Genomic DNA, 15,783 nt, shown 5'->3' on the forward strand with positions numbered 1-15,783 from the left:
AGTATCCCCTACCCTGTACTGTCTTAGCAGTTTCTGTTATAGGAAGAATCAAAAAGGAAGAAAATGACAGAAATTTGACGCAGTTATCAACTTTCTCATAGTGAAATATATCACCAAGTTTAGTATATATGTAATTCTTGTGTGTTTAATAGGTACATCACATACTTGATATAAACCTATATTGCTTGTAGACATTCACTTTACAGAAACAGTTATTACACTGAATATTTATGCTATGAAGTATACGAGTCACACAGGCCTCGTAGTGCCAGTGGTGTGTTTGCCACAATTCCCAGCAATCATCAAGCTTCTGCAATCCTACAGTTTGGCTTGTTCTTGAAGTTGTTCCTGTTTATAAAGGAGACAAACAGAAGATAAGATTCATGTCTATAACTGGAAGGTTTGATAATTGTAAACATAGCTGCAACAACACTGAGATGCTAATGGAAACAGCTATTTTGACAATTTCACTTTGTTATAATTACTCCACATACATTGGGTTGCAGATATTATATAATATTTAACTTTGTTAAAATTACTTCACATACACAGGGTTGCAGATATTATATAATTAGCACGGGGACTTGCTAAGACAGTATCCCAATTCCCATGTAGTAAAGTCATTTGTTCTATGTTGGGATAGAATCATAACCAGACTGTGTAGTTTAGGCAGGAACTGGGGACAGCCTCCATTATATATATATATTGATATTAAATTTTGTGGTTTGATTTTTCTATATGGTTACACCTCAGGTTTAAGTATCACTACGCAAGTTCCTGCCTATTCACCAGTTGATCTGATTCATGAGTTGAAGTTAATCCAGAGAATGAGTGGATGGTGGGTGTTTGGCTTGTCTAAAAAGAGTAGTTGCATATAATTGTTTCTATGTCTTTAATGAATCGTACAAAGAGAGGCAGGCTCTTGCAGTATCTACAAGATATTATGCAAGTCAATCATGACTAACAGACTATACATGTCTAATGTGTTGGTGATAATCGTTTGTAATCATATGACATATTGACATCATCAGTCGATATTAATCTGATAAAAAAGTCTCACCCCACAAAAAAATGTTCCAGCATCATGCATGTCAGATTCATAACACTGGTCATGCAATTTCTCCTCAAGTGAAGACTTGACATAAACAAAAGGTATAACCATAATCAAACAGAAATTGATGCACTTGATACAGCTTCGAAGGGCCAGCTAATTGTTCATACTACCCAAAAGAGTCCTAGACAGTATGCCAGACAAGGCGGACCCAGGCCAGTGCTTTGATTCTTAGAAATTCTGTTACAGTTACGAATGGAAACAGAATCCATTGTATATACACAGACTACAGTGGTGGAGCCTGGAGCCCCCCCTCCCCCCGCGGTCAAGTGGGGTAAAAGATTATGTATCTGTTTAATACGATGTAGATAGAAATTTTAGTAATAATTGATTGTAAAAAAATGAGTGTTTTGAAGCGAGTTTTATAATCTTATGAAACGAGTAAAATTTCGATGAGAGAATACTGCCGTTCCACTTCTGTCAATCAACTCTTTTGTTTCTGTTGTACTGACTCCAAGATACATATAATATACTGATTTTTTACATACAAAAATAGGTATAAAAAAATCAAGTGGGGTCACTTGACCATAAATGCCACTGTGTGTGTGTGTCTAACCAACTGAAGAAGAGGATTCGTTGTCAGAGGCCACGGACTCTACCTTATGAAACTTAAACTTGTAACTTGTGAAATGGCATGAAACAAGATACATGTGCAGACATATACATTACTTTGAATATCATTTCGTCCCGCCTAGGTATCGCAACCACAATTTTTAAGATATTAGTAAAATTTAAGGCCATTGCAATATCACAGATGTACTTGATTTTGCAAAAGCTAGAGCCAACCAGATGGGCAAATCTAATTGTAAACTCAGGCTGGTTGGATCAATATCTCATTAGATGTCTTCAAATTGAATTATGAGACTTTGTTATAAGCATTCATATATAATTATTATATCCACAAAATAATCATTCAATGAGAAAAATATGAAACTACTGACCTCAGTCACAAAAAAGGCATGGAACCCATACGGAACTCTGTGTGGTAATTCAACAACTGCAACAGGATCAGGTGACATTGTTTTTGCATCAATTATATTTGCGGCAGATTTTCTGCAGATGTAGCCAAAGAAAGGATAAGCATACTATGACATGTGAGGAATTCATTAAATCTTTGTCATCAGATATTATAAAAGGGGTAGGCTGCAAGAGAACCAGCCCGAATTCTAGGGTGCTCATGTTCGGTTACTTAAAAAAATTTCAAACTTGAGATTCACTCATAAGGAAAACTGTCCACAAACTGTTAGTGAACATGTCTTACAAGTTTGATCATTAACTTCTGCTCACGAGTCATGAACATTGCTCACAAGCTTACTCATTTACTTTGTTTATGAGCATAATAAAAAAATATATTCGAAAAGTAAATAAAATTAACATAAGTTTGAATTCTAACGTTGTAATAACTATATATTTTATAGTGCAATATATATGGTTCAATTAACAACTAAAGTAATTGCTAGATTCGTATATCTGATTTACACAATCACTTGGCCGTTGCAAGCTTTCCATCCGAAATCATTTGTAATCAAATCTGGTTCGTGAACTGTAAGCTCATTCATGAAACGAGCCGAGCTCGAAGTAAATTTATTATGATAGAAATTACCAACAAGAGAAACAAAGACTACCTAACATCTGTCAGTACATCAGTTTAAAGAAAGAAAGAAAAGAAGATATATTTACAATGTTGATAAGAGGGACAATCAATTACCCGGTGCTCTCATCATGTAAAAAATGAATCAAGTAGCCATCATCTTCTTCAGATGTAGTGCCTGGCTGGCGAGGTACAAAAATGGCCTCTGAACCAAATCTACCAACTCCAAGATCAAAGATACCTTGTATGTTTCCTCCAACTTCCAGCTTCTTTTTCCCGATCTCTGGTTCCATGTGCAAATCGAATTTGACAATCCCAGTGACCTTCGCAATGCTGTCCAGTGAAGTGGCATAAACATAACGTTGTTTCCTAAATTGATCAAAAATAATTCAAATGATAGTGTCAAACTTTTAAAAAATATAATAGAATTAAAATAAAACAATTTAAGGAAATCAGATTCTAAACAGGGCCAATTGGCTGGGGGATGCATATAAGCATCTCCGATATGTTATCATAACTAAAAAAAAAAATATGTTAACAGGCTGCAGTAATTTGTTGAACATTATACCAACTATTCACTGAAATCAGAAATATAGAACTATATATCATCTTTGATATTTATTAATTTTTCATGAAACATAACTAATGTCACTTCATACCTCCCAGTATAGCTCTCATTTATCCGAGGAAAATCAACAGCAGATGCTGAGAGCTTTTTCTGTGAAGCTAGACCACTCTTCATGTTGAATCTCATCTCATACCTGAGAGTTATTTATATAGTCAGTATCAGACTAGCAGCTATCCTAAACACAAACTAATATTCATACTACCAATATACATCTAGATACAGATATGCAGAAGAGAGCCTTACAGTTCATTGTTGAAATTCTCGAGCTTCTCTTTCATACTCCCATTAACCATATCTAAGTCTGGATTCTCAAGGCGGCAAGTGATCAGAACAACTTCGTCTCCTTCTTCCCAAGCGTTGGCTGGTAAGAGAAAGTATCCAAACTAAAGTTTACCTTAACAATAAAAAATATCACTGAACACAAACAATCATCGCCCTCAGAACTACAATATTTTCTTCGTCGCCATGAAAAATCCATTTATGAGGTGATTTCATGCTAATTTATTAAAAAAGATATCGTAAAACATATTAATTGCATATATCTTTTTCTAGTAAATTAAAAAAATTCCAAATAAACTAGCATGAACAAGAAATAAAATTTTGAGTTCATCTTTTATATTACAGAATATCAGTTACTCGAATATGATGTCCATCAGAATACTTTCAAAAGCATTTTACCAACCATCCCAGGAGTACAGGTATACTATCCCGTTATAAACAACATGCAAACATATATGTGAGTGTGATATTAGACAGGAAATGAAGTGTGCTGTGAACTACAACCCCTAAAAGACAGTTACATATTTACTTCAGAATGAACCAAGAACTTAGTGTCTCACCATTGTGAAATATAAAGCAATTTGGGAGCTCAAACCATTTAATCAGCAGCTCATTCTTTGCATATCGTGGAAGGACACCAAAACGGGCCTTTTTAGTTGCATCAAATGTGAAAATCAGCTTCTTTTCCTTGACCATTTCCTAAATATTATAATCCTTGATAAGTCAACCTCATTTGCTCAATAAACAAATTAGTGAAGAACTTTAGGCATAATCCATTAGTATCGCACACCAAGTGCAGATAATAGACCAAAAAGAGTCATTTACCTTGGGTTTAAAGTATAACGGCAGGTCCATTATAATTGCATAATTTTCAGTGATGGCAAAGTCGTGCATCATTATTGGGTCTGCTAATGTTATTGGCACTGGATCATTCATAACACCATCCTTGGAAATCACTCTGTATGTTATATATGGAGGTGTGTGTGAATAGCCAAAGGTAAACATTTCACCTGCAAGCAATTACATTCTTATCAAACAAATATATTTTTTTCTAAAAAAGAACTTATCAGGATATATGGGGAATGGCTTTTACCGGTAAATGGGTCGACCTTTGGATGGGCAGTGAAAGAATGTGTCAGCCTTTTGTCATAATCCAACAATCCAAGAGTTTGTAGATCTCCATCTTCCAAAACTTTAATGGCATCTGGAGATAAAATATAGTGGGTTATTCTTGTTTTGCATTCCAATATAAATGCAATGAATTGTTCATGTAAAATACTGCAAAGTGGGATTAAAGTATAACAAGGTATATTAATACGCTGAAATCTTACCAAACAAATTTATTCCTAAAATGACAAAATAATCTGATTCATATTTTTACACAATACCGCATACTTCTTCTTACAAGGGAAAACATGAAACTAAACTTGAAGAGCTGAGGGAGGGTTCTTGTTTATATAGCAGGAATCTGGGGCTTGGGAGGTAAATATAGTACTATTACATTTTCAAGTATATTGAAGGAAAAAAAGAAAAGAAAAAAAGACGAGGCATTCTTTATTGTGATCTTGAGCTTACCTGGCAAAATGTGACCTTCAAAATTAATTGATCAAATCATAACTATTTCAGGTCTATTACTACATTCAAATCCCTTTAGCTTTATAAGAAATATTTTCTTCATAAAATCGGAGTAAATATATACAAAAAAATGGAGGGGGAGGCAAATTTGTACAAGTCTACCAGATCATAATGACACCAGACAGAATCGATGTCATTATGAACAATGGAAGTGAAGATAAAAATTGCACACAAACTTCATAATGAAGATCAGAAACTCATAAAACTATACAATTATTAAGAAAAAATTACATATTCTTCCCTTGTACAAGTATTAAGCATAAAAGGGCGGATAGCTTACATGGTTTATCGGCTTCTGAAAGAGCCAAGAGTCTTCCATGATGATATATCATGGCAGTGTTAGCTGCAAGACAGTGAAGTAGACAGTTGTTTCAGCTCCTTCCATTTGTTTCTCCAAACAATATGACATAATAAAGAACTTTTAATAAAATTTTGTTTAATAGTCATCCTAATTATAGTTGACCTTCCCAACAAAATGGCCTTTGGATCAGAAAATTGACCACCTTACCTGTTCCATTTCCATATGACATATCTAGTACATTCAACTTTCCTCTGAGCATTTGCATATTGACCATAAGTAATCCAAATAGTCCCTTGAGATCTCCAATCTGAAATTAATGTAGCAAAGGCATGTTTATGCACATCAAGATGAGAATCATACAGAGATCTTAATACAATAGTGACCAGATATCCAACATAATATGTTAAAACTAACTTTCCCAAAGCTTGAGGTGTTGAATGTAATCTTATATCCATTTTTTAAATTATTCTCAAAGACCAATCTCAGGAATTAAGACCCATCTTTCACATTACAGAGTTGATTACTAGTAGCCCATGAGCACAACTTTAGTGTACAAAGTGAGGGATTGGTGGATCCAGAACCCGAACATGAGACCACACAACCACTCAGTATACAGTGACCAACCCTCCCAACCTTAAGGTTGTAGGAAGAGCCGCTTTTGGGATCATATAACTTTTTAACACATCGATATTTTGTTTTGCACACATCTATCACCGATCAACTCGCTTAGCAATTTATTCTACAACTGAATCTAAAGAATATTAACCAAAAAACTACCATTTAAAAACAGGTGAGGAGAAAGTATAGGGTATTTAGTAAGAATAGAAGTATAGGGTCTGGGCTCCCATTGCTTAGATGTTACCTTCATGAACTTAGCTCCACCAAAAGTCTCTTCTTGCTTTAGACGAGATGTCCTCACATAGCGGGAGACATAGGTAGCTTTCCCATCTTTGATGCGTAATCCATGAATCATGCTGTAAACCATAAATGACAATCCACCAATGAGCTAATGCTTTAAACAGTACCCTTAACTTGTCTTCTATGAGATATTTAACCTCATCAATATTTCATTAAAACTAGTAAAATATAATTTACATTCAAGTCACAACAACTTGTATACTCCCTCAGTCCCTTTTTAGTTGTCCACTATTGACTATCAATGGTCAAATTGACCATTTTTTGACCAAAGATTACGGACAAGTCTTCCATGATTTTAAAAAACTGAAAATTACATTTTAAAATAGATTGTATATACTTTACAATGATATAATTTTTAAATATTTTATCAATTATATAATATATATGAAATTTAGTCAAAGTTTGGTCAATTTGACTGTTGAAAGTCAAAACTGGACAACTAAAAAGGGACGGAGGGAGTACTATACAGTCAAGTGAATATGAACAACATAGAACTGTGCTTGGGTTACCAAGAGGGGATAATAACTATTCTTACTTGAAAAGCGACTGTTTTATTAAATTCTAATCATTAAAATAGAAGATAGATACAATAAATCTTAGTAAAGTATTTCCTGCAAAAGGAACTCACTTGAAAACTGCACCAAAATGTAGTCAACAAACTTAAGTCTTGCCACAAGACATCTAGACTACGTTTGTTTACAATGATAATAATCCATGGACTATTAACAATGCTCTAATTATCATACTCAATCCTTTACACTGTGTTCCCGAAACATTTAGTGGAAAGAATAGAAAATAAAGTAAAAGATATGATGTCTTCAGCTTGTTCCTGAAAAAAAAATTTAGAAAGAAAGGAAAAGAAAGCTAGAGAATTGTGTCCAAAACTATCTTCCCACATCTGAGAAGATTAGGAGAGAAGGAAATAACCCACTTTCCATTCTTTTCTTTTCTTTTCAGTATTCGGGAACACCGTGTTGTTACAGTTTCACAGAATAAGCACCTTGTAGTTCTTTTGATAAAAAATATTCAATAGCACAGAGAGGGTGGAATTTAAGAGTCCCATTAAAATTGAACTAAAACTGATAAAATAAACTAGTCCATCTGAATATTTTAGAGGATTAAATATGGTAAAATAAGGACAAATAGTAAATGATCTGCCAATTACAATCTTCTGAACAGAGATAGCCCTAGTAATTTTGGATGCCAAGTAGTTCACTTGATATAATGTCATGAAATGTATGCTTCATTTAATTACAGCATACAGTTGAAAGAACAAATTTACAAAATTACATTGTAATTTGAAAGCAGCTCAGATCAGAACAGCAAGAAATCAGCTACTTATCCTGACTTTGTTAATTTTAAAATCAATAAGGATGTGACAACAATTTTTTCTCTTCATTTGTGTTTTTACTTATTGTGATTAGGATGGGGAAGCCTTTTCAAAGTATTGTTGAGCGAATTATTTAGTATGCTGCCACAATATGTGATTGCACTAACAAAATGACTTCAAAGATCGTAATCAAGATTAGAGTAATTCAGATAGGATAATGGATTGTAACACTCAAAAAATCCTTTCATTAACATTCGAGGAATAAGAAATTCCATTTGGAGATGAAAACACACCCATCTCCATCAAACCTGCACAATTGAAGCAATGAGGATAAGTATCATCCTGAATTATTCTAAGGAAAAACAGTTACTTAAACACAACTCATATTGTAGAAAAGAGAATCATAGTACAAGACCGGCATCACTGGTATGTATACGTAGAAGACTATATGAGCAGAACTACTTATACTATGTTAATATAGGATACTACACGGGTGAGCTTTGCACTTTTTATACCAATCACCTCCGGAGAGCAAGGACGTACCAGTGATAGCCAGCAACAGGGGAGAATTTTGGATTTGGACCAACCCTGACAAACTCACCATTCAGACACTCCTGCAACATAGAAATAAATATCAAAAACCAGATTAAACTCCCTTAAACTATAAATTTTGGTTCATCTCTCTAGCTAAGAAAAAGGATGCAACCAATAAATTTCCAATTTCTTAACTATCACTTCAAGAAACATAATGAAATATCTATTACTAGTGCAAAATTAAGTCAAGCTCCATTGACAACCCACAAAATACATATTGCCAAAATATAATTTTTTGCTAATGAAATTTAGCCTAGATTAATACGGATACTATACTGCAGACACAGGTCAAGAATTCACATATAACCATATTTAACTGGAAAACAGATAATATTGCACTATAAAACCATATATAGTTAATAAATGTTCATATCTGTAGACACTTTCAAGATTCAAAATATAGTTAATAGTCGCACAATAAAGGACTTCCATCTAAAAAATTAATTTCAAAGAACTGTGAGTTAAGAAAAGTAAAACCAGTGTAGACATCTAAAATTATGAACGTTAGTTAGTAAAGATTAAGATTCCCATAAATGACCAAAAACGTTATCATTATTCAAAAATTCAAGACTCTTGAATTTCCTATAAATAAAAAATGAAATTACTGAAACTTAGTTTCCTAAACCGAAACAAATATATTGATGATAATAGAAGTGACCAACAGTTAACTTTACTTTCACCAACTACAAAGTCTGCAATGATGTAAACTGCACAAACCTATGCGATTCACTATAATACTCTGAATACACATAAGATTCGTAATCAGAATCAGGATATAAGATATAGTTGAAAATAGACAATTTAAACAATTCACTGGAGGTACAAATAATTTTACCAACAATATAAGAACAGGTTGACTTGCCAATATAAAATCGGGCTAAACCCCAGCTCGAGTACCAAACAATTCGACTTGGGAAACTTGCGAGCCTAAATTGATGATGGTAGATAAGACAAGCTGATGAATAAAAAAAATAATTCGAACAACTATGCACTAATTTATTACACATTATTCACTAAATAAAGAAATAATTTTCATCTTATACATAAATCCAAATTCGACCATAATTCAATAAAAGTGTGTATATTATTCGCCTGTTGCAGCTTTGCAGTCATTTGAATTCAATAACTAGCACATATATGGCGCTAGAGTGAGTCCCTCCCTCAAACATCTATTATTTACCATTGATCATTATCACTACCAGTACATACCCCCCCCCCCCCCCCCCAAATATCAATTGATCGTAATTCAGTAGGAGTATATGTACTCTCTCTCTCTCTCTCTCTCTGTATAGTGATCAAACTCAACATCAGAAAACAAACTCAAGCCATACCAAACACAATTCCACAATTCACCAAAAACACACACATTTCATCCGAGTTTGAAGCACAAAATGAACAAGCCACTAAAAGCACACATACTATCCACATACTTTAAGCTAATCAAGTCGAATATCGAGCTTAAATTACCGGAATAGAGCCAATAACTGGAAGATCACGAGCAGGAGGCGTCTCATCCACAGGCGCAAAGTTCCCAGCCAGCCAATGATGAGGCACAGAAGCGTCATACATCAACTTGACAATCAAGCTCTCAATCCAATCAATAGCCTTGGACGTGAATCCTTTGCTTGGCTTGGGATTAACAATCACAACATCTTTGATTCTCTCAACTTGCTCGCTTTTCTCGTGCTCTGTCACCCCCATTTTCAGTGTGTGTAGTGTGTGTTTTGGAGATGATGGTTAGAGAGAGTGGTGTTTTATCTGGTTGGTTCGTGAATATCGGCCGCCCACGTAGATGCGCATCACTTATTCGGTTTGAAATGTACCTGCCTGCGACAAATTTTTTTTTTTTTTTTTTTTTTTTTTGAAAATGAGAATGAATCTCAACAATATGAAACAGCAGTTCACCGTGATAATTCTTTCATTCAAGAAAGCTTATTATCTAACCGTCGGACATGCAAGATGACCGGGGAAATTTAGACAATAAAACTTTAATGTCCGAAAAGAAAAACCCGTCTTCTTCCAAGAATCCTGAGAATAGAAGAAAGAAAACAAGAATAATATAAGTCGATATATATAACACATTATATATATTATAAAAATAAAAGATAATATATCCAATAATTAATTAATATTAAAATCACGTGTATATTGCATGAGATGATCAAAAAATTCCCACAATTATGATAACTCATAATTGAGACAATTAAGCTCTTAATTAAGGTACAATTAATAAAATATTAACGCCCTTAATTAAGACACAATTAACGTCCTCAATTAAGGCCAATTAACACCTCAAATAAGGCACATTTAACTCCATCAATTATGGAGCACAAATTACATCCTCAATAAAGAGGCACAATTAACGCCTTCATTAAGGCACAGTGAAGCGCCTTCCTTTTTGAAACCGGATCGCATGCTGATCCCGGAACTACCGTCGCCGTCGTCACCCTCGGCCACCAAAATGGTATATATATTAAAATGCATTCATTTACAAGATTCAAAATTCAAATAACCCATAAATGGTACAAATATATTTAAATGCATTCATTTATAAGATTCAAAATTTGAATCTTTTAATTAATCTTCTAATTACTACATAAAAGTTCAAATTATTTTTGTGGACAAAGTTTTACATGGATTTTAGCTTATGGTTTATGAACAGTTCCGTAATCCAAATTATTTCTCATTAATCGATCATAACTTATTTTAACGGGATGATTTAAATTTATATTTATTTTTTGTATATATTTTGAGACTTCTATAAAATATAATTTTATGATATTTTTTTTTAAATCCTTAAAAAAAAATTGACATTTAAATTTTTATTTAAAAATAATGATTTAGAAATACGTTATTGAACTATATTTTATTAAAGTCTCGAAATGCGTGCAAACAGTGTACGTAAATATCTGATCAGAAATGGAGTGAGTTTTTAATTAAAATGGATGTAATTTTTGTATATGACAAAGATTTATCATTATTAGAAAACAGTAGTGAATTAAAGTTACATATATATATATTATATTAAAATCCATGTAAAATTAAAATATTACTCCCTCCGTCCCCTTTTACATGTCCCTTTTGAAAAAAAAAATTGTCCCAAATTACTTGTCCACTTCTCTTTTCAAAGCAACTTTTTGTATGTTTTTTCAAAATGTAACAACTTCCAATGTTTGACTAGGATATATATATACACAACTCTATCTAATTCATTACATTTATTAGGGATATGTATGAAAAATAGATATCCACCTAACATTTTCTTAAGATGCGTTATTTTTTCAAAAGGGACAAGTAAAAAGGGACGGAAGGAGTAATAAAATTTAGCACTTGATACGTTTATCTGTACCCGGTAAAAAACAAGAATGAAAACAAAAGAATGGTGGTGATAACAAATTGGTGTATAAATTCAATAGCGAGGCTGCGAGTGCGAGGGCCCGTACTCATCTATACTATACTATTAAAGCCGAAACATTAAAAGTTTGGTCGGTCGGTCGGTACTTGGGCCAAAATACGGGCCTATCTATATAACCAATTATTCTGGGCCTATTTATATAAATAATTATTCTTTCTAATGGGCGCCATATATATAAAAATATAATATCATTAAATATAATTATTAATAAATAACATGTGATATTATTCAACCAAAATACATTAATAACATTATTTTTAAATACTCTAATGATCTCATATTAAAAGAAATATTACAAATCTGTCATATACTATATATTATTACACTATTAAAGCCAAAAATAAAAATTCACTTGGTTGGTCAGTTAGTTGAGTTTGGTGAATCGTTTGGTATTCGACCCACGGAGCTCTTAAATTTATAACATGTTATAGTATATTTTTTATTATCAATTAAACCAAAATATCAAATTTAGGTTAGTATGATGGGAGGTATTTGGTTCATGCGTATGTTTTATACCATATTATTAATTATTATTAACTAAATATCAAATGTTGATTGGTTAGTTTATATCTGAGTTTATAGGCCACTTTAAATTATAACATGTAAAAGAAAATATTTTAACATTCTCATTAAAATATATATGTTCGACCTAATTTTCAATTAGCCATTTGACGGACTTAACTATGAAGAATTTATCCAACTGTTAAGTAAAAAATTTATTAAACCATGTTATTCTATCATAATTTTATTTTTACAATAAAATTAGATAACTTTAAAATATATATAATAAAATAACAAATATGTTAACCGCCCGTGCATTGCACGGGTTATAAGCTAGTATATGATATTTGGGAAAACGCACATCACATGTCCCATCGCATTTGCCAAGTTTTCTGGTTGAATTTGATGTTTACTGGAAATTGTGTATAAAAACACATGTAGCTTATAAGTATGGTAGAGAGGAACAATGAAAGAAATTGATATCGCGAAATGAAAACAGAAATGGAGAAAAACCATTCTGGACTATTATCAAAACTAACGTAGTACTCCAGAACAGTTGACAAATTTTGTAAGCGAAAATTAGAGTTGGAATCAAAGTTGAATTCTAGGAAAAGTAAATATCACTCGAATCCTTGTATTATACTCCCTGTGTCCCTTTCATTTCTTTACAATTTTTTCACACTACTCGACACGCATTTTAAGGTGCATATAAAACATAGTTCTATAACTTATTTTTAAAACTTTTTTTTGTATAAAAATTTAAATATCAAATTTTTGTTCAGAAGAACAAAAAAAATTCAAAATAATTTATCGAACTACGTTTTACGAGAGTATTCGAATGCGTGCCGAGCCCCCGTTCCCCAATGTAAACAAATGAGGGGGACGGAAGGAGTATTTGTTTATGAAAAATTCCTTCGAACAATAAAAATAACATAGATAAAAGGAAAGTGTTAAAAAAAATTGAGTGAGGCAAAAATAGTTATGATGAGATAAAAATGAGTATAAACAATAATGAAACATTCCTTCTCAGGTGATTATTACTTCTCCGTCCCACCCAATTCTTTACGTTGCGTTTGGACACGGAAGTTAAGAAATATGTACCGAATAAAGTAGTGGAAAGGAGAAAGAAAAGTGGGTGAAGTGATGGTATACATTGATTTTTAATATATAAAAGAGAGACAGAGTAAAAGTAGTTTGAAAAGAGAGCAAAAATGGGAAAGTGGTGGAATCATTAACTATTTTAGGAAAATTTTGTAATGTAAAAAAATGAGTGGGACGTCCAAAAAAGGAAACCGTAAAGAATCCGGTGGGACAGAGAGTGTAATATACTGTATAATTGTATAAAAAATGTAAGGGAGAAAAAATTAAATTTATTACTTATTTCTAATATAGTTCAAATTTATTTCATTCTTTCTATATTCATTCACCACATTCAAAATAATTCCTCTAACATACATATTATAATGTTAACAAAATTTTAATATTTTACATATCTAATTATTAATCATATTTTGATACTATTTACATTCTTTTGAGCCGTATATTCCCACTAAAAAATGGCCCCAGATCTCACAAAATTCTGGAAGTAATGCTCAGAATAGCAGAGTTGGAAAAAATGACTTTCAATATCAGTTAGTAACCTCTGATTATCTAGCGTTTTCAATTTGAGAAGAAAAAGCTAGATTCTATTAAGATTAATCTAACAAAAAGCTACATAAAATATCGTAATAACCGTAATATACAAAACACTATATGATCTCGCGTTAATAAATGATATTTGAGATCATTTTCCGAAGGGAAAATAGATTTTTTTTCCACTCAACTTATTGTGTTTTTAAAAACTTGCCACCCAACTAAATTTTTTATCATTTTACTCACTAATGTTAGGTTTGGATTTTTTTTAAGCCACCAACTTAGGTTCGGATTTGATTACTAGCATTATAATAATTTTATTTGTCACTAAACTTTTTTTTTTTTTTTTGAAACAAATTTGTCACTAAACTTATTGCGTGTTTAGAAATTAACCACTCAACTATAATTTTTTTTTATTTTACTCACTAATGTTAGGTTCATTTTTTTGTCATTGAAGTTAGGTTCGGATTTGATTATTAGCATCACATTAATTTTGTGTAGTATTATTAAAATATAGTGGTAGTCTGTAATATTTTGATGATTTGGTATATGTATATATCTTTATATATAGTACTTTTTATGTCTCCAATGTCGTTTATCTTGAGTGATAAGAATTTTACCCGCATTTTATGGTTTTTAAAAGATGTAGTTTTATAAATAATTTTACTTTTTTCTTCCGAATAAAAATTCAGCGTTTGAATTTTCACACACAAAAAAATCATAAAAATAAGTTATGAAACTATGTATTACAAGAGTCTTAAAATACGTGCTAAGCTGTAGAAAAAACTGTAAACTAATGAGAGGGACGGAGGAAGTAATAATAATAAAATGATGCATTATAAAGCACAATCATCGAAAATTAAGTTAACCTCTCTATTTATTTATCTTGAAAATTGTAATAAGATAAAGTTATTAAATTTATGAAGATAAATTTGAAAGAGATTTTAGATTGAGCTAGTCGATTGAAACTTCAATAGCGAAAGATGATGCATCATATCACTCAATTACACTTTATCTTACCAGAGAGGGTGAATTGTTTGAAGTCATTGATTTCATATTCATGGTTTATTGAATTTTTAGAATTCTAATTATGATTTTTTCTGATTTTAATTTTTCGTCGGCTCATTTTATATTATTATTGTTATATATAAAGATATAGAGTTAAGTTCTATGGAGTACAAAAAAAATTGGAGTATTGGAGTACAAAGTTGGATAAAATGTAATCTAATCATCTAAATTTCAATTTTTTTTGTGCAACAATATTTGTAAATATTTGACAACCTGCACATTATGTTCTGCAACATAAACATCGTAATCAAATGGTAGAATAATTACTTTTATTATGTTCTGCAATATAACTAATAAGCAGAACAATAATCTTAATACTGGTTAAAGTTGAAAGATATTAATGATTAATTGACAATTATGTGCAAGACAACTTATAAATGATAGATTATATCAAAATTTGGATAATCAAAGATATTATATAGGATCAAACTAAAAAATTATGATTTGTACTCCAATACTCCAATGTTTTTGTGTACTCCATAGAACTTAACTCTAAAGATATAAACATACAACACATTATCAAAATATTACGTACTATCACCATGTAGAAATGATGCTAAAAAAATTATCATAATGCTAGTAATCAAATTCGAACCTAAGTTGGTGGTTAAAAAGAAATCTAAACGTAACATTAGTGAGTAAAAGGAAAAAAAAATTAGTTAAGTGGTAAATTTCTAAAAACACTATAAATTGAGTGACAAAAAAATCTATATTCCTTTTTCCAAATCCTGCTGATATTTAAAATATTAATTTAGAACATTAATCGTGAATCAATCATCA

The 15,783-nt window shown here is 31.7% G+C and overlaps 1 protein-coding gene across 1 annotated transcript; it reads right to left on the reverse strand.

Annotated features, from left to right (window-relative positions):
* Positions 1 to 56: 56 nt before the first annotated feature.
* On the reverse strand, positions 57 to 11,039 carry LOC108227427 (carotenoid 9,10(9',10')-cleavage dioxygenase 1-like). Its single transcript, NM_001329178.1, is given in 15 exon segments — positions 57 to 348; positions 2,053 to 2,164; positions 2,820 to 3,071; positions 3,362 to 3,463; positions 3,574 to 3,691; positions 4,170 to 4,308; positions 4,435 to 4,619; positions 4,703 to 4,813; positions 5,525 to 5,587; positions 5,753 to 5,852; positions 6,408 to 6,519; positions 8,087 to 8,101; positions 8,337 to 8,407; positions 9,855 to 10,225; positions 11,001 to 11,039. Coding segments are annotated over 14 exon segments (1,644 nt in total). The 5' UTR covers positions 10,089 to 10,225; positions 11,001 to 11,039; the 3' UTR covers positions 57 to 318.
* Positions 11,040 to 15,783: the final 4,744 nt, after the last annotated feature.

This window comes from Daucus carota, chromosome 6 (genome assembly GCF_001625215.2).
Source record: "Daucus carota subsp. sativus chromosome 6, DH1 v3.0, whole genome shotgun sequence".
Taxonomy (NCBI): Eukaryota; Viridiplantae; Streptophyta; class Magnoliopsida; order Apiales; family Apiaceae; genus Daucus; species Daucus carota.